Source organism: Podarcis gaigeae (genome assembly GCF_964106915.1).
Source record: "Podarcis gaigeae genome assembly, chromosome: 14".
Classification (NCBI taxonomy): Eukaryota; Metazoa; Chordata; class Lepidosauria; order Squamata; family Lacertidae; genus Podarcis; species Podarcis gaigeae.
In genome coordinates, this window is record NC_139690.1 from 18,866,312 (window position 1) to 18,884,429 (window position 18,118).

Consider the following 18,118-nt stretch of genomic DNA (forward strand, 5'->3'; position numbering starts at 1 on the left):
CGAGGGTCATCTAGTCCAACCCCCTGTAATGCAGGAATCCTGGCCACAGCCATCCTTGGGTGGGCTCGAACCACCAACCTTCAGGTTAACACCCAGACCCACTGCAGGCTTCATATAGCTCAGTATTGACAGTAGCAGCTCTCCAGGGTTTCATTTAAATAATAATGATAGTTCTTTGGGTTCAGGGTGGCCAAAGGAGCAGAGCGGGAGGGGGATAATGCAACAGTGTGAGGGCCAGTGTAGCTCAATGGTTAGAGCAGCCTTTCTCTGCTTTGTGCTTCTACATGTTTTTGAACTACAAGTCCCATAATCCTACCAATGGCCATGATGGAAGTTGTGGTCCAACATCTAGGGGTCCAAGGTTGAGAAAGGCAGGACCAGGACTTGAGAGATCAGGGTTCAAATCCCCATTCGACCGGCCAAAATATTGTGAAATCTTAGAGCAAGAGAGTGGAAAACATAAATTACAGAGTTTTGGGAAAATAAAGTCCAAGGTACGAGATTGGCTTCATTATTATCAAATATTAGAGGTGTTTAATCAAGACAGGAAAATTGGCTTCCAAGTGGAGAAATCAAAACTAGAAACAGAATTGTTAGAACCCAATACCAAGAACTTATCAAGAATGTATAACCTGTTGTTGAAGTGGAATACACTAGATGAGACAGTTAAATCAGCTATGATTAAGTGGGCACAAGACATTGGTCATGATATTATGTTTGCTGACTGGGAACAGTTATGGACCACTGGAATAAAATTTACGGCATGTAATGCCCTAAGAGAAAACATTATGAAAATGATTTATAGGTGGTACATGACCCCAGTCGATAACAAATGCTGGAAATGTAATGAGACTGAAGGTACCTTCTTTCACCTTTGGTGGACTTGCCCAAAGATCAAGGCCTTTTGGGAAATGATTTATAATGAAATTAAGAAGGTACTTAAATGTACTTTTCATAAGAAACCAGAGGCATTTCTTTTGGGCATGGTCGGCCAATTGGTGCCAAAGAAGGATAGGACTTTTTTTATGTACTCCACTATGGCAGCAAGGATTCTTTTAGCAAAGTATTGGAAGACACAAGAATTACCCACATTGGAAGAATGGCAAACGAAAGTGATTGACTTTATGGGACTGGCGGAAATGACTGGCAGAATCCGTGACCAAGAGAAAGAGACGGTGGAAGAAGATTGGAAGAAATTTAAAGTATATCTTAAGAACTGTTGTAAAATTGATGAGTGCTAAAATGTCAAGGGAAAGGAAAAGATAGAATTATAGCTGTATTTGGTTGATAAATTAGGAGAAGAAATTGAAAAAGAAAATAAGTTATTATTTAATTGGAGCGAAGGGTTGTTGAAAAAACTTAAAATAAGGATGCAGAGAGGGGGAGGTAAGGGGAAGTCCGAGAAAGAAGGTTTATGAAAAGAGGATCTGAAATTATACTTGTTTATATGTTCTTGTATGTCTATGTGTGTATGTTATTTTGTTATTTTGTTTTAAATCTATGTTGGAAAATTAATAAAAACTATATATATAAAAAAAACAAATCCCCATTCGACCATGATGCTCACTGGGTGACCTTGGGCCAGCCACTGCTTCTCAGACCAGCGCTGGATTTACATAAAAGCTAAACAAGCTATAGGGCCCCACTCTCTTGGGGCCCCCCCCAAAAAAAAATTAAAGGAAAAAAATCTGGATGTACATTTCCTAAATATAAAAAACAAATAAAACCTACATACAGCAACAGTGTTTTGTGAGTCCATTAGGTCCATAAATTACCATATAGTGTATATTCAACACAAAAACAGTGACAATTTGTTGTTGACAAAGGGCAGCTGGACATATAAAGGGTCCCATTACCTTCAATAGCTTAGGGCAGGGGTCAGCAAACTTTTTCAGCAGGAGGCCAGTCCACTGTCCCTCAAACCATGTGGGGGCCGAGCCTATATTTTGAAAAAAAATAATGAACCAATTCCTATACCCCACAAATAACCCAGGGATGCATTTTAAATAAAAGGACACATTCTACTCATGTAAAAACATGCAGATTCCCGTACCATCCGCAGGCTGCATTTAGGGCCCCGGGGCTTAGTTTGCCTACAGATGGCTTAGGGCCTCATCAAACCTAAATCCAGCCCTGTTCTCAGACTATCCTACCTCATGGGGTTGTTGTGAGGATTAAATGAATAGTGGGGAGAACCATGTACGCTAACTCCTTGGGGGAAAATATGGGACAAATGCAATAAACGACCGTTTGAGCTCATTCCTGAGCAGAGTCTTATCTAAGGAGACGGTGGAAGGAGTTCCTCTTTGGTGTCACTGCTGAAAGAGAGAAAGGGCAGCCAAGATGTAGGAAAAGCATCAGGCCTAGGGGTAGCAGAGAAGTTCTGAAGGCATGGCATGAGACAATGAGCTACGAAGCTGTGAGCCTCAGAGAATAAAGTGCATGTAGTTCAGCACACCTCCCTTGCCAGTGAAGAACCTCAGCATTCCAAAGGCTGATTCCACAATAAAATTGATTCCCTGCTTTTTCACATCTTATGATTCCTAGTACCGGTGATTACATATTGCTAATTCTTGGCTTTATTTCATTCACAGTTGTATTCATATTGGCTTTTATAATTTCTTGTAAACTGCTTAGAAGGTATTCTTACAATCAAGTGGTATGGGTATTTTGTTACGTAAAAAAAAAATGAATGATATGTGCTTATTGAGGGGCCAAGGAACTCAGGGGCTTAGGAAGGCCCAATCCTACACAGACATCTGAGGCTTGCAGAATCCAGCCAGTTAGAGACCAAGAGGGACTCGCAATTTAACTACTCTGTTTGCAGAACGAAAAACATCTGATGCTTTTGCAGCCCACGGGAGGCTTGCTTTCCCTTTTCTTCCCCCACTGGAAAGCTAATCATTAAGTGAGTCACATCTTTAGAAATGATAATACATTTCGCTGGCATTTTGAAACGTCATCTCTGCATGTCCTTCCCGGATGAGTGTTTCGCTTCAAGGAAGGCTACCATCATTTCCACAACTGCGCCAGACGATTATTTGCGGGGCGGGTGAGGCAGCTTCGAGGGAGGGAGCAAGCAAGGAAGCCTCCCTGCTGTCTGTGAAGATATTTTCAGAAGCAGCAAGGCTGAGAATCGGGCAGCTGGGGCAACCTCGCTGGAGGCACAGTTTCCCCCAGCCCACCCACTGTGGAAAGCACCATGGAGTGAAGCACAAGGAAGAGGGTGGAAGAATACATCTTGACAAATGGTGAATGAACATAGGAAGCTGCCTTATAATGAGTCAGACCAGCGGTCCATCTAGCTCAGTATTGTCTACACAGACGGACAGAGGCTTTCTGGGTTTTCAGAAAGATTTCTCTCCTGATCCAACCAGATGTCAGGGATTGAATGTGGACTTTCTGCATGCAAAGCAGAGGCATTTTGGGAGTTGCAGGTGGCGCTGTGGGTTAAACCACAGAGCCTAGGACTTGCCGATCAGAAGGCTGGCAGTTCGAACCCCCGTGACGGGGTGAGCTCCCATTGCTCGGTCCCTGCTCCTGCCAACCTAGCAGTTCGAAAGAACGTCAAAGTGCAAGTAGATAAATAGGTACCGCTCCAGGAGGAAAGTAAACGGTGTTTCCGTGCGCTGCTCTGGTTCGCCAGAAGCGACTTAGTCATGCTGGCCACATGACCCAGAAGCTGTATGCCGGCTCCCTCAGCCAATAAAACGAGATGAGCACTGCAACCCCAGAGTCGGTCCCGACTGGATCTAATTGTCAGGGGTCCCTTTACCATCTGGAGGGCCAGTTAGATACCCCTTCCTTAAATGCGGTGGGGAAATTTGACACGACTGAGGGCAACTCCACACAGCGTGCTAATGAAGGAGTGTGTGAATGTGAATTGTATGTGCTTGTAGGACAATGCTAACGTTTCCTCTTGGTTTTTAATGGCACAATGTATGCTTTTAAATGAGAGTCACTCAGAGAACCAGTAACTTATGAATCTAATCAGGAATAATTATCTTCCCTCAGCACTGGAAAGCGACACTAACTGGGATGTGGCGTCTGAAAAGGGAGCCCCTTGTAGAAAACTACAAATCTGATGAAGGAGGGAGGGTGTCATTTCAGTCAGGAAGGCCTATCTGTGACACTTCCCTTCTTTAAGCTTACTATTATCATTATTACTGTTAGGAAGAACGGTGGGGGGGGGGGGTTTGGGAGGCGACACCCACCTAGGCTTTTGCAAGAATGGCTGTAAAATGCTCACAGTTTCCCAGAGTAATTTTATCATTATTATTATTACTTCCATTTGCATCCCATCTTTCCTCCAGGGAGCTCAATATGGTCTCCAAAAGCAATTATTCTGAAGCCAACCCCTCTGCAAGGTGCTAGACCTCAGGAGGCCGTGGAGAAGCAGCAGAAAAACAAGTTCGGGCTCCGAATAATAGTGTGGATGAGATCCTCCTCGCTACAAAGGGAAGCAAAGTACTTGTTCATCTATCAGCAGCGGCCCAGTCACAGAAGGCTGGGGAGGGGGGGTAGCCTTTGCAAGGGCTTAGATGTCCAGCATCACTCAGAACACAAAGGAATCTCAAACGGCTTGTGCCCTGTGCCAGGAAAGAGCCAGCAATCTCCTGTCTGATGGCAAGCCCAGTGTGTTTTCTGTGCCAGCTGTCCATCTGATAGCAAGCCAGGTGTGCTGCCTGTTAAGTCCAGCCAGCTGGAAACTGCATCAAAAGCAAGGCACTACCTGCAATCCGGTGCAGAAGGCGCAGCTATTAGTTTGCTTGAGAGCTGCAGACCGCTGTGATGTACGGCAGACAGGTCCTGCATGGGACACGGCAAGAGCTTCCGCTATCTTGATGTCCCAGAAGCTCAAGGAACAAAGGAGACCTTGCTCTTAACATATGGTGCTGTACCTGAGCCAGGATCTGCAGAAAGCAAAGACCTCCAGCCGCTGCTGAAAAAATATTCTACTATAAGAGAGTCCTAACAAAGGGGGAGTGCTGGGAAGAGCCTTAAAATGCTCCAGTCCTTATTGGCAGGAACGAACCATGATGCTGTGAAAGATCTGTAAAGGACTAGGGCATAAGGTCTTTGCTGGAAGGGGGATTGCTTTGGGGCCTAACTCTGGTCCTCCAGATATTGCAGGGACTCCAATTCCCATCAGCGCCAGTCAGCATGACCAATGGTCAGGGATGATGGCAGCTGGAGTCTAACATCTGAAAGGCCACAGGTTCTTAAGTAATCAGCATGGGGAACTGGCTATTGGTCCCAGGTCTATGTTCACAAGAGCAGTTTGGTAACAATATGGAAGAGTGGGAAAGCCAAGCCCGGTCTCTGTTCTCACCAACAGCAGATAAGGCAATGAAACATGAGTCTTGGACTGTGCCATTTCATACCACTAGCAGGGGCGTTGCATGTTCCTTACACTTTTTTTTTTTTTAAAGAAAATCGTATTAAGGAGAAGGTAAGACTACAGCTCTTCTCTGATAGCGTATTTTCAATGTGCATAGTGTTTCTGTGTGCTTGTTATCCGCAAGTGACATCCAGTCCTGGAATCCTGTATTTTCAGGCAGAATGCAATCAAGAACAGCTCTACGACCTCAGCTACTGCTTGTGCAAAAGGGAAAACCCACAAAAATGCCTGTTGCAAATTGCACAAGTAGCCCAGAACACTCTTCGTCCATGCATGTTCAAGGAAAATTTAAGGTGTGCAAATCAGTTGGTCACAGATATGGCTGGCCACACCAGCAATTTCCTCAGCTATTAATGTTACGGAAATCGCTTCTGGATGAACCCATGAGCTATCGGTTCATGCTACATCTCCCCGTACAGGAACATTCCCGATGAGATTTTGGATTTCTTGCATGTGGAGGAAAAATGGTACAGGAACCAGCTGTGGCTTCACACACCAATCAAGTGTCCAAACCCTTTTGCAATAATAAATCAGAGCTTAGTCCTAACTCACCCTTGTAATTAGATAGGAAATCTGTGTTTAGGTCCGTAAGGCAGGGATCAGCAACCTATGGGCTGCAGAGGTGCACCCACTCCACCAAATCCCACTGTTCAATCCCACCTTGTCATGCAACTTACCTGTAGGTTTTCCGAAAGAAAAGGGTCAATGGGGAAAGAAAAGGCCTTGGAGGGTGGATATAACCTACAGGACAGTATGTTGCCGACCTCTTCTCTCTTTTCTTAGGTGCGCAGCCTGGGAGTCATTTTGGACTCGCAGCTGCCCATGGGGGCGGAGGTCAATTCTGTGTCCAGGGCAGCTGTCTACCAGCTCCATCTGGTACGCAGGCTGAGACCCTACCTGCCCGTGGACTATCTTGCCAGAGTGGTGCATGCTCTAGTTATCTCTTGCTTGGACTACTGCAATGCGCTCTATGTGGGGCTACTGTTGAAGCTGACCCCAGAAACTACAACTAATCCAGAATGCGGCAGCTAGATTGGTGACTGGGAGTGGCCGCAGAGACCACATAACACCGGTCCTGAAAGACCTACATTGGCTCCCAGTACGTTTCCGAGCACAATGGTGCTGACCATTAAAGCCCTCTACGGCCTCTTCCCAGTATACCTGAAGGAGCGTCTCCACCCTCATTGTTCGGCTGGACACTGAGGTCCAGCTCTGAGGGCCTTCTTGCGGTTCCCTCACTGCGAGATTACAGGGAACCAGGCAGAGTAGGGCCTTCTCAGTAGTGGTGCCCTCCCATCAGATGCTAAGTTTTTAATGTTTGATGTTTTATTGTGTTTTTAATATTCCCTTGGGAGCCGCCCAGAGTGGCTGAGGAAACCCAGCCAGATGGATGGGGTATAAATAATAAATTATCACCAATATCATCTAGGGTCAACCTCTTCTCTATGGTCAAAACAAACTAAACGGCCAGCATAGGCAGTTTAACTTTTGGGAAGATTTCCCCTTTTCTTACTTCAGAAGAAGAATCCTAAAGCAGCCCCTTTCGATCAAATGAAGAACACAGAAGTCCTCTCATCACCAGTAGAATTGTGTATTCTTGGGTTGTGCAATTTGGCAATAAATAAAGCTGCTACATTAGGTTCAGAATCATGGCCTCCCCACTCTCAAGTGACAGTCCAGAGTACACATTCTAGAGCACCATTCCTGCCCCTGGTGCCTTCCAGATGTTTTGAACCACAACTCCCATTGTCCCTCACCACTAGCAGTGATAGAGTTAAAAAAAAAAAGACCACCTGGAGTCACCAGGTTGGGGAAAGCTGTTCTAGAGTTTGCACCTTCATGTACAGCCTGCGTCAAAGTCCTTGGGCCAATACTGGTCATCCATGTAGCAAACACTCTCCCAGCTGCTATCTGGAGGGCTGTTTGGAAGGCTTGGTGGGAGGCTACTGGCCAGTGTCTGTTCCCATTGTACCTCTACCAATCTGTAAAGCTCCATAGACGTCTGAGCATCTTCTACTGATGAATGTCCATTTCGGCTAACCTAACAGATGGGAAAGGAGAAAAACAACAACCAAACTGTGTGTAAGGTTCTAGTCCTCAAGATGTGCCATCTAGTAGCATTGACGAAAGGCAACCACTCCTACCAACTTTTTATAAAGTATATATTTGGAGTGAACAATCCTAAGTTTTCCTATTTAAGAAGTACATCATAGCCAGTCCAATAGCACTGAATTCTACTACTAGGGGCTCTCATCCCTGCTCACCCCGCCAACCTCAATCCCTCCATTTACCACTTCATCCAACATCCCCGATATCCTCCCAGTTCCTTCAATCCCTCCACCACATCCTCACAGCCCCTCAGTGTTCCTCCATTCCTGCTTTACTTAAACCTATGATGTTGTTCAAACATCTCAAAACCCAACTTCTCCTTTGCTCGCCTCCTTTGCCCTGTCTTCATGCAAATCCAGGACTGCGATGCGGCACTACAACTCCAACGGGGGGCTGCGTGATGACAGCCTCGCATTTTTATGTATATAGGAAGATAGCCCATGATAGCTGAAATGAACCTTTGTGCTCAACGGCAGTACAACTCTATCTCTGAATCCTATCGAGGTTGCCTAACAAGTTAATTTATTTAATAATTTCTTTCCCGCCCTTCATCAGAGGACCAACAGGAGGTTTATAAATATAAAAATACATAACATAGTGACAAGCAAAATAATACCCCCCCCCCGAAGTTTAAAAAGCCATGGATTGTTTGATTATCCAAAGGCCTGGTAGAAGAGGAATGATTTTTGTCTGGCACTTAAAAATATGTAATGAAGGGCCCAGGCGAATCTCCCTGGGGAGAGCATTCCACAGTTAGAGAATTAGGGGGTAAGATCGAACCCTGAGGAACCCCACATTGAAGGCAGGCTCCACAGGACCCAAGCATGACCACCCTGGAGATGACCATCTAGGTTGGACCAGAGGCACTGCAAAGCACTGCTGCCCACCCCAATTCAGACAGCCGCTCCAGGAGGAAACCATGGCTGATGGCAGGGAATGCTGCTGAGAGGTTAAAGAGAATTAACAGAGACACGTTTTCCCTGTCTCTCTCTTGACAGGAGTCATCATACAGGTCAACCAAAGCAGTTTCTGTGCAAAACTGGACCTAAAGCCCGACTGAAATGGATCTCAAAAATAAAGTTTCCTCCAAGAGTACCTGGATCTGGAACTGAGAGAGGACGGCATCTCCTTAAATTACCTGAATATTCTTGTGTAGCAGCTCACTAGCCAGGCTCTTGAGAGAGACGCTGGCTTTCATAGGGAGCCCCATCTTCTTCCTCAGCAGGGGGCTCCGACTCGTGTCCCGTGTCCAGGCATGGGGGTGAAAATATTTCAAGGCTCGGAAGTCGTTGTGGATGGCATGCCCCACCACTATCTTGTCCCTCACGATCTGTAGGATCTGAAAGAATTAAAAGGCTGTTTAGCCACCCGCCGTCACAAACAGAGGGCCTTAGGAAGATGGCGAGGATAGGTCGTGCTCTACATTTTTAAAGGTGGGTCAGAAATATTTTAAAACTGTTTCAAACCATGATATGTGGCGTGACTGGATTTGAGGGGATATTTGCTTGGAATCCTGGGGATTTGTGAGCTACAGGAGTTAGTGGATCTGGGGCGGAGGCTGAATGGGATTCTTTAGCCTGGGACTAGGTCTAGGAAAAGAGATCCGATTTGAAGATTTCTATGTGAAAAGAAGAATAAATACTGTAAAAAGAAGCTTGTATCAAAAGCACAACAAACCTATCTATTGATTTTTCTCCTGTGAATAAGAGAGCCGTTAAATTATTCACCCTGGCCCATTTCCTATGGGGGTCTGGACACCCGCTACAAAGCGAATTGTGATAGTGAGACTATGGCAATACAAACTGACAGAAAAAATAAAGAGATCCAGTATGGTGTAATGGTCAGAGTGATGGACTAGGACCTGGGAGACCAGGGTTCAAATTGACGCTCAGCCATGATGGTTCAGTAAGTATGACCTTAGGTCAGTCTCTCCCTCTCAACCTAACCTGCTTCACAGGGTTGCTGGGATGAAATGGCAGGGAGAACTATGTACACTGCCTTAAGCTGCTTGGAGGAAAGATGGACTATAAATGTAAAAATAACAGTAATATGAAAATCTGTATAGCTATACACAAGGAGAAGGTTCCTATTCTGTGGAATAGCATTCCTGTTGAGATACTAAAAGGCACCCCCTATCTGCACTTTCCGGAAGGAACCAAACTTTCCAATCGGCTTTTCATTTTTCTGTTTTCATTTATCTTACATGTAAAGCACATTGAAATGTTGTTTTAGAAGGCGATTAATAAAGGATGATAATAATAATACAGTTGTACCTTGAAAGTCAAACGAAATCCGTTCCAGAAGTCTGTTAAGACTTCCAAAATGTTTGAAAACCAAAGTTTCAGATTGGCTGCAGGAAGCCCTGTCGGGCGTTCGGCTTCCAAAAATAGTTCGCAAACCAGAACACTCACTTCTGGGTTTGCGACGTTTGGGAGCCAAAACGTTTGGGAACTAAGCTGTTCAACTTCCAAGGTATGACTGTATTGCCGATGGCTCTGTACAAAAAGTGCAAAACCTTTTGGACTCAAAAGCTGTGCAAATTACAAAGCACAAGGTACACCACAACCCATTAGCAATGCTGTTGGGTTATATCAATGGGACACAACTATAAAACAAATTAAACCCTGATCTTCTGATAGTGGCATGCCCAGCCATAGCACACCAGCGGGGGTGGGGGGGCACGTGTTAAAACATCAACAGAAAGGAAGTGGATAAGTTCAGCCAGCAAATACAAACCCAGGAATGGAGACAAGAGAACAGAGCATTTTGCAACAGACAGGTAGCCAGCAATTATTCACCTGGAACCGACCCCTGTGAAATGGGTTAAGCCAATCAAATGCAACATTAAAAGGCTTGTATTCAGAGACTTGAAACGAACTGGTAATGATGTACTAATTAACCTAGGCGCAGTTAGCCTTCAAAAAACGAGCAACAAGGGTGCAGGGAGCTTTACGAGCTTTTAAATTTTCTCGATTGTAATTCTGAATTGTAATTCTGAAGGACGCAATAAAGTAGGAAGGTTAAAATGTATCACTCTCTTTAATAGCAAACTCAGGTGCTGAGTGCCAAGAGAAGTGGAGCCAAATTAGGGTGACCGACAAAAAAATCCAGAGGTGTCAGTGTTGCGGGAAAAAGGTTTGAAGTAGTTGCAAAAGGTGCAATTGGGCAAGAGCCCATAAGATTATTGCAGATCACACACTGGAGTCCCAGCTCAAACACCCCATGTCATTTTGGAGGGTCTCTTGAACGTCAGGTGCAGGTGTGTGCATGTTGGAAATAAGGGATGAAGTGGGAGATGGGCCCCACCTGCACGATACATTGAAAGCAGTATCATACCAATATTTAAAGAGTCTGGGAACTACATATTAAGGGTGCACACAGAAGGTGCCTGCAACTGCAGGTAGGGCTGGAAATGCCCCTTGCCCGAAACCCTGGGGAGCCTCTGCCAACCAGAGCAGACAATACTGAGCTAGATGGACCGACGATACGACTCATTTTTCAGCAGCTTCCTATGTTTCTAAAACCGGCTTGTGTTTTTCCAAATCCATCTAGGCTACTGCAAGCTGGCGGACATGATTGTTCTTCTTCTTAAATGTACAGTGCAGTATCTAAGGAATACAGGGGCTTATTAGTAGTGATAACATTATTTATTTAGTTGCATTTATATTCCCCCCCCCCCCCGTTTCCTCCAAGGAGCTCAAGCTGGCATACATGAACGAGCGTCTCCACCCTCATCGTTCAGCCTGGACACTGAGGTACAGCTCCAAGGGCCTTCTCGGTAGTGGCACCCACCCTGTGGAACGCCCTCCCATCAGATGTCAAAGAAATAAACAACTATCAGACTTTTAGAAGACATCTGAAGGCAGCCCTGTTTAGGGAAGTTCTTAATGTTTGATGTTCGCTTTTTTATTATTATTAATAATATTCTGTTGGGAGCCACCCAGAGTGTCTGGGGAAACCCAGCCAGATGGGCGGGGTATAAACAATAAATTATTATTAATAATATCTCATTTAATCCCTACAACAACCCTGCGGGGTAAATTAGGCTGAGGGGCAGTGACTGGCCCAAGACCACCCAGTGAACTTCACAGCCAAGCAGCGATTTGACCCCTGGCTTCCTAGGTCTTAGTCCAACACTCTAACCACTATACCACACTGGCTCTCAATTTCTCATTTTTCAAATCTTGGAAGTTCAGTTCTCTGCATTTTCCACATCAGTTAGCAATTTTTGTCAAAGCAGCAGCAGCAGCCTTCATGGAATTTCATGGATTTGACTGCTGTCTCCTGGGTCCTAGCCTGACCCTCTCGCCACTAGACCACACTAATTCTGCAGCAAGAATCTAATTCTCCAGCTGCACGGATTCCAACCCTCAACCCCTCTTCTCCCTCCTTTGCTTACCTCGCTCCGTGCAGCCTTAAAAGGAGTGGCCTTTTCCATGTGTCGCCGGGTGATCCCGCTCCACCGAGTCCTGTAGTCAACAATCGGGAGCTCTGGCCGGACGTATTTGTCGTAGATGACGTCCCCATCATAGTTCACGACTGTGCACCGCGCCAACTCGCTGGTCCTCCCAGCGGGGCCCGTGCCCACCATTTCGCAGTCAAGTGCCACACATTTCCTGGGCGTCGCAGGGGATAAGGAACCGGTGCCCTTTCCGCCAGGGGAGGCTACTTGATCCTTGAGACTTTGGGAAGATGTCGGCCACCTGCCTGGGTTCACTGAAGTGCCTGGCGCAACCGGACAGAGCAGGCAAGGCTCCCTAGGAGCCCCTGCTACATCCTCCTGGAACAACTGGCCACAAGGGCTGACTTCACAGCGCAAGGATCTGGGTGCACCACCCATTTCTGAGCTGCCTGAAGTCGTCGGCAGGGCCTTTCCCTGCAGCCCTCTCTGCTCCAATGCCCTCCGCGCCATAAACCGCTGGTATCGGCGGCTCTTCTTTTTCTTCTGGCCAGAGGTTTCAGCATCCTGGGAACCTTTGTCGTGGCCCGGATCCCACTTAGGGCAGAGGCACCCACGGTCCTGCTCATCATCCATCCCCAAGTTACCCACCTGGACCACTTGCACCAGAGTTATCCCACCTGGCGAGCAGTTGCTGGTAGACGGCATCCTGACGAAAGAAGAAACCCCAACTAAAGAATCATGGCAAGAAAAATTGATGGGACTATACAGAACTGGCAAAACTGACATACAAGCTACGGGACAAGGATAACCGTGACTTTAAAGATGAATAGGAACCCTTTACAAAGTATTTGAAGACGCAACAAGGCGAACTGGACTCTTTGGCTGGTTCTGAATAAACATTCACAAACTTTTTATTGATAATAAACAGCTAAATAGTTTGAGGATCTATACAGCTGTGTAACATGCAGAAAACAGCATTTTTAGAGAAATCAAAGACTGGAACTGAGGGAAGTCGGGGGTGGGGATGGGTTCTGTGGGGGGAGGGAAGAAAAATGGGGGGGAATAAGGATGATATGTTTCTGGATAATATGTTTTGTTTTAATTTTGAATAAAAAGTTATTTAAAAGAAGAAGAAGAAGATTCGGGAGACTTGGGGAACGGGAGTGTCAGGGAACTGCCATCAGAGCCAGAGGCGGAGGGAAGGGATGCCGGAGAGGGTCCCAGTAGGGAGAGAGGCATCCCATCTGCTGGGGAAGGAAATCAGCGTAGCACCAGTGGAGAAGGGGGGCAGATGGGGGAATCGGCGAGGAGGCTCCAGGACTCCTCGCCGGAGACCAGTGGGGAGAGCACGGGTCCTCCGCTGCCCACACCCTCCCTGCGCAGAAGACTTCCGCGCAGGGAGAGTAGGAGGAGACTTGGCGTCAAAGAACTTCTTTGCTGGAAGAAGTTCAAGAAACGCCCACTGACGGATTCTGCCAGCGACTGAGACAGCCACGGATGGGTGGCTGTCCGGACAGAAAGGGTTCACCCAGGTAACCCAGCCAGGTGTGGCGATGACTTACGCACGAGCAACCCCTAGAACCATTAAAGGGAAGTTGGGTGGAAAGGCTGACCCAAACACGAGAAGGCAGAGAGGGGCATGGTGCGGAGAGCAAATAAGGCGCTATCTTCTTGTGGGATGGTGATATCCCGCCTCTCCACTCAGGAACAGGGAAAGCAGGGTGGATAAAAATCAATGATTTTTTCGTAATTGGATTTTTAAAAATTTAAATTAGATTTTTAAAATAAAATGCTTTTGGAGGAAAAGTATTTCTAAAGATATGTTTTCTATTTAAGTTACAATATAGTCCAAAGGGTATTCATCAGGAAATAAGGATTTGTTTTGTTTTTCATGTGTGCTAAAACTCAGTCTAAGGTTGTTGTTGTTTTTTAAAAAATAAACCGTTTAACCACATCAGTTAACAAACATGGATACATATGCTATAATGTTATTGTTTTAGTTAAATAAATTTAACTACATTTAAATTGTTATTTTTCTCCTTCCAATAAAGTACACCAGAAAAGTTGTCCAATTATCTGTCAATGTATTTCTAATAGTATAACCAAATCAGTAATTTTTGATATAACTGTAAAAACTACTCTGAAAATTTATTATTCCAAAAATGAAACCTTCATCTGGTTGTAAATATTAAGAATATTACCAGCAAGAATGAGTCTTTCTGTAAAAAAAAAGATTTAAATCAGGTCTTACTGACTAGTGATTTAAATCGATTTGATTTAAATCAAATCCACCCTGAGGGAAAGTTTTCAGGTTGTCCAGCAAAAGACATTTGGAAAGAATGCCTTCACCCAGGGACTCCTCCCCAGACAATTCCCATCACTCCCTGGACATGCTGACCAAGGCTGATAAGATTGTCCTAGGTGAGGGATGGGACACCTGTGGCTCTCCAGATCTTGGGTGTACTACAGTTCCCATCAGCCCCAATCAGTTAGCCAATGGTTGGGGGTGATGGGAGTTGTACCAAAACAACACCAGAAGGACCACAGGGTTCTAGTATGGTCTTGATCGTGGCAATGACCTCTGGTAATCCCTGCATGGGGTGGTAGTGGTCTTGCCAGCTCATTTTAATCATTCAGCAATATATTGAACCCTATCCTTTCCAAAAGGTCAGTTTATTTTTCCTGTTTCAGTTGTCCCATGCCCAAAACCTCATCTGAGATTTTTTAAAAATATAATTCTTCTATTTTTTATTTATTTATTGCTTACTTACAAAGTGCCTAAAATTGCTGGGTGGTGGAAGCTCTGCTCAGGTTTATCATCTTAAAAGCAAAGCCAATAAAAGTCAAAAATGAAGAGGAAAAAGAAAATGATTTAAATTGATGTTGGGTCTTTAGCTTAAAAACTGCGACAATCCTGATCAATGTTAATAGTAAATAAACTTTATTGTATTGTTCTATTTATTTAAAAAATATTTCTGGTCCTATGATCCCATGAAAGGTATCTGGTCCACCTTTCAACAACAATGTGTTCATAACGTAATGTAAAATAAACCCATTTATAAACATTATAAAACAATAAAGCTACATGAGTAACAAATGTTAACAAAGAGAACCTAGCTATGTGTTTGCAATCTTCACGTGCCTCCAAAGAGAAGCCAAAGAAGAACTATCCACAGGAGAGCATTACGTAACTCTGAGGCCACCACAAAAGAGGCCCTGCTTTTGGAAGATAATTGACAATGTTAACTCCCTAGGCTGGGGTACGAAACAGGTAGATGGGAATCTACTGCTATATCCCTAAGTAAAAAGGTAGGTCCAGTCGTGGCCGACTCTGGGGTTGCGGCGCTCACCTCACTTTATTGGCCGAGGGAGCCGGCATACAGCTTCCTGGTCATGTGGCCAGCATGACTAAGTCGCTTCTGGCAAACCAGAGCAGTGCACGGAAACGCCGTTTACCTTCCTGCCGGAGCGGTACCTATTTATCTACTTGCACTTTGACGTGCTTTCGAACTGCTAGGTTGGAAGGAGCAGGGACCGAGCAACGGGAGCTCACCCCGTCGCAGGGATTCGAACTGCCGACCTTCTGATCGGCAAGTCCTAGGCTCTGTGGTTTAACCCACAGCACCACCCATGTCCTATATCCCTAAGTAATCTGAAGTATATCAAGAAGCATTTCTGCCCATCCATTTAAAATGGCTGAAAAAATAATGCTAGGGGGCAGGGGGACCAGGAGCATATTTTTGCATCAATGGACCTGTAAGCTTGATTATGTGATGCTGAATTCCTGCTGCCAGTCTGTGCAGACAATACTAGATGAACCTGCTTCCTATTATTAGTAAAGCAGCTTCCTCTTATCAGTATCTGGTTGGCTACTGTGAGGAGGAGCGAGGTTATATTGTTTTATTTTGAATGTTGTGGTTTCATTTTGTATTTTTACGTGGTGAGCAGCCCTGTGATCTTCGGGTGAAGGATTGTATACAAATTGAATAAACAAACAAATAAGGACAGGATAAGGAAGTAGATGCCACCCCCCCCATTGCCGGCTCCCCCCCCCCCCAACTTTCCTCCTTCCCATATGGTGTGGTGGGATGGGGTGAGGGGAAGTTTTATTTATTTACTTTAACCATTTTAGGCTGCTTTATCGGCAAATACCCGTCCAAGGCAACTTACAATTAAAATCAGCCCAAAGGAAGAAAAGATAAATGTAACATTTTGAAAACTTAAAAGAGCAACAAACCCTGTTATCAAGGCCCGAAAAAGGAAAAAGTTCAATCAGACCACTACTCGGCTAAAGAACAGCTTATGAAACCTACAAGTCCCACCCCGATTCAGCCCAGTTTCACTTAAATTATACCCCCTTCTAAAAATAGATAAGGGGTAATCCAAAATAGGTATGCGGACCATCTTCTATAATACCCCCTCACGGGGCCTGGGAACTTCGCAAGCCCTCCTAAAGCCCCACTTTTTCTCTTGCCTTCAGTTACTTCTTCGACCCCCAACTTTTAAGGATGAGATCCGCCCCACCCTTTTGCCCATTTCCCCCTTACCTAAGCAAGCCCGATCCCCACGTGTCGCTCCCGGAAGCAAAGGCTGATCTGGCGACTCTCACATGCCCGGGCAAGTCCTGCGCTTCGGACGCGCCCCCTACCTCTGATTGGCTGCCTTAGCCAAGACGGTGGAGAGGCTATCTGCATAAGTGGGCGTGGCTTGGGATGGCTGCTGGCGGGCGCCTTGCTGTCCGCGAGCAAGGAAGTCGTCCTTCGAGTCGGATGCTGCTTGCGTCGAGTTTAAGAGGCTGGATCTTAACCCCCGCTTAATTGTGTACAGGGCAGCCTGATTGTAATCTTTCTTTTTTGTCGGAAAGATCTGAGTCTAATGGGAGTTTACGGTTGCAATCCTGGGAGTAGGACCCATAGGACTTCTCTGAGCAAAGGTGGAGAAGATCGCGCTGCTAGTCATCATGAAAATTGTGCATAGGATTCTAGCCGTGAATCCCGAGCTTGCCCTGGTTTACTTGGAAGTAAACACCACTAAGTGCAATAGGGAGTTAAAGGGGTAAAGGGACCCCTGACCATTAGGTCCAGTCGTGGCCGATTCTGGGGTTGCGGCGCTCATCTCACTTTATTGGCCGAGGGAGCCGGTGTACAGCTTCCCAGTCATGTGGCCAGCATGACTAAGCCGCTTCTGGCGAACCAGAGCAGCACACAGAAACGCCATTTACCTTCCCGTCGGAGTGGTACCTATTTATCTACTTGCACTTTGAAGTGCTTTCGAACTGCTAGGTTGTCAGGAGCAGGGACTGAGCAATGGGAGCTCACCCCGTCACGGGGATTCGAACTGCCGACCTTCTGATCGGCAAGTCCTAGGCTCTGTGGTTTAACCCACAGCGCCACCCGCGTCTCTCATGTATTTGGCCTTGCAGCTTTCTCCCGGCATTATTCCTTTTCCTAAGAACCGGCTTAGGATAAACTACCCCCCGTCGGTTGGATTCAGACGTTCCATATTTCCATCTGCGTGCAAAACGTTTTCAGGGAACGCGGGGCTTCTCTTTGATGTAACAAAGTCCTTGCACTAGTGGCACTTTCTGCTTAGGAACTAGGCGTGCAGAACACCCAAGTATAGATTGTCCCACGTGACAACTGCACACGTGTATTTTTCACGACATATGGGTGTACAGGGAAACTGATGGTTCAAGGCTTCCCAGAGAGTGTATGTGCTCACTCAAATAAGGTTGTCAACGCTTTTGCTGGCCCTGCTCCTGTGTCTTAAGAAACGTGCATAGAAATAAAGGAACTTAACTTTGTTTCAACAGCATGCCTCAAGATGCTCGCATCCACACCATGGTGTTCTCCAAAGAACCAGATTTCGTTACAGGTGCTATGAATAATAACACTGTGAAGGTTAAACTACACTTTCCAGGATTCTTTTGGAGAAGATCTATGCTTTATATGGTGTGACTGTAACCTTAACTAGTTGCATTTCTCAATGTCGTGCTACTCTTACTACAGTCATACCTCAGGTTAGATGTGCTTCAGATTGAGCATTTTCAAGTTATGCTCCGCGGTGACCCAGAAGTAACGGAGTGTGTTACCTCCAGGTTTCACCGTTGGCGCATGTGCAGATGCTCAAAATGATGTCATGCGCATGCGTGGAGGCGGCAAAACATGACCCACGCATGCGCAGTCGCATCTTACGTTTTACTCAGG

At 45.7% G+C, this 18,118-nt stretch overlaps 1 protein-coding gene across 1 annotated transcript; it reads right to left on the minus strand.

The window, feature by feature from the left end:
- Positions 1-6,976: 6,976 nt before the first annotated feature.
- On the minus strand, positions 6,977-16,641 carry AEN (apoptosis enhancing nuclease). The gene is given in 5 exon segments (XM_083712828.1): positions 6,977-7,442; positions 8,649-8,849; positions 11,910-12,618; positions 16,460-16,510; positions 16,512-16,641. Coding segments are annotated over 5 exon segments (1,260 nt in total). The 5' UTR covers positions 16,607-16,641; the 3' UTR covers positions 6,977-7,238.
- Between the last annotated feature and the right edge of the window lie 1,477 nt (positions 16,642-18,118).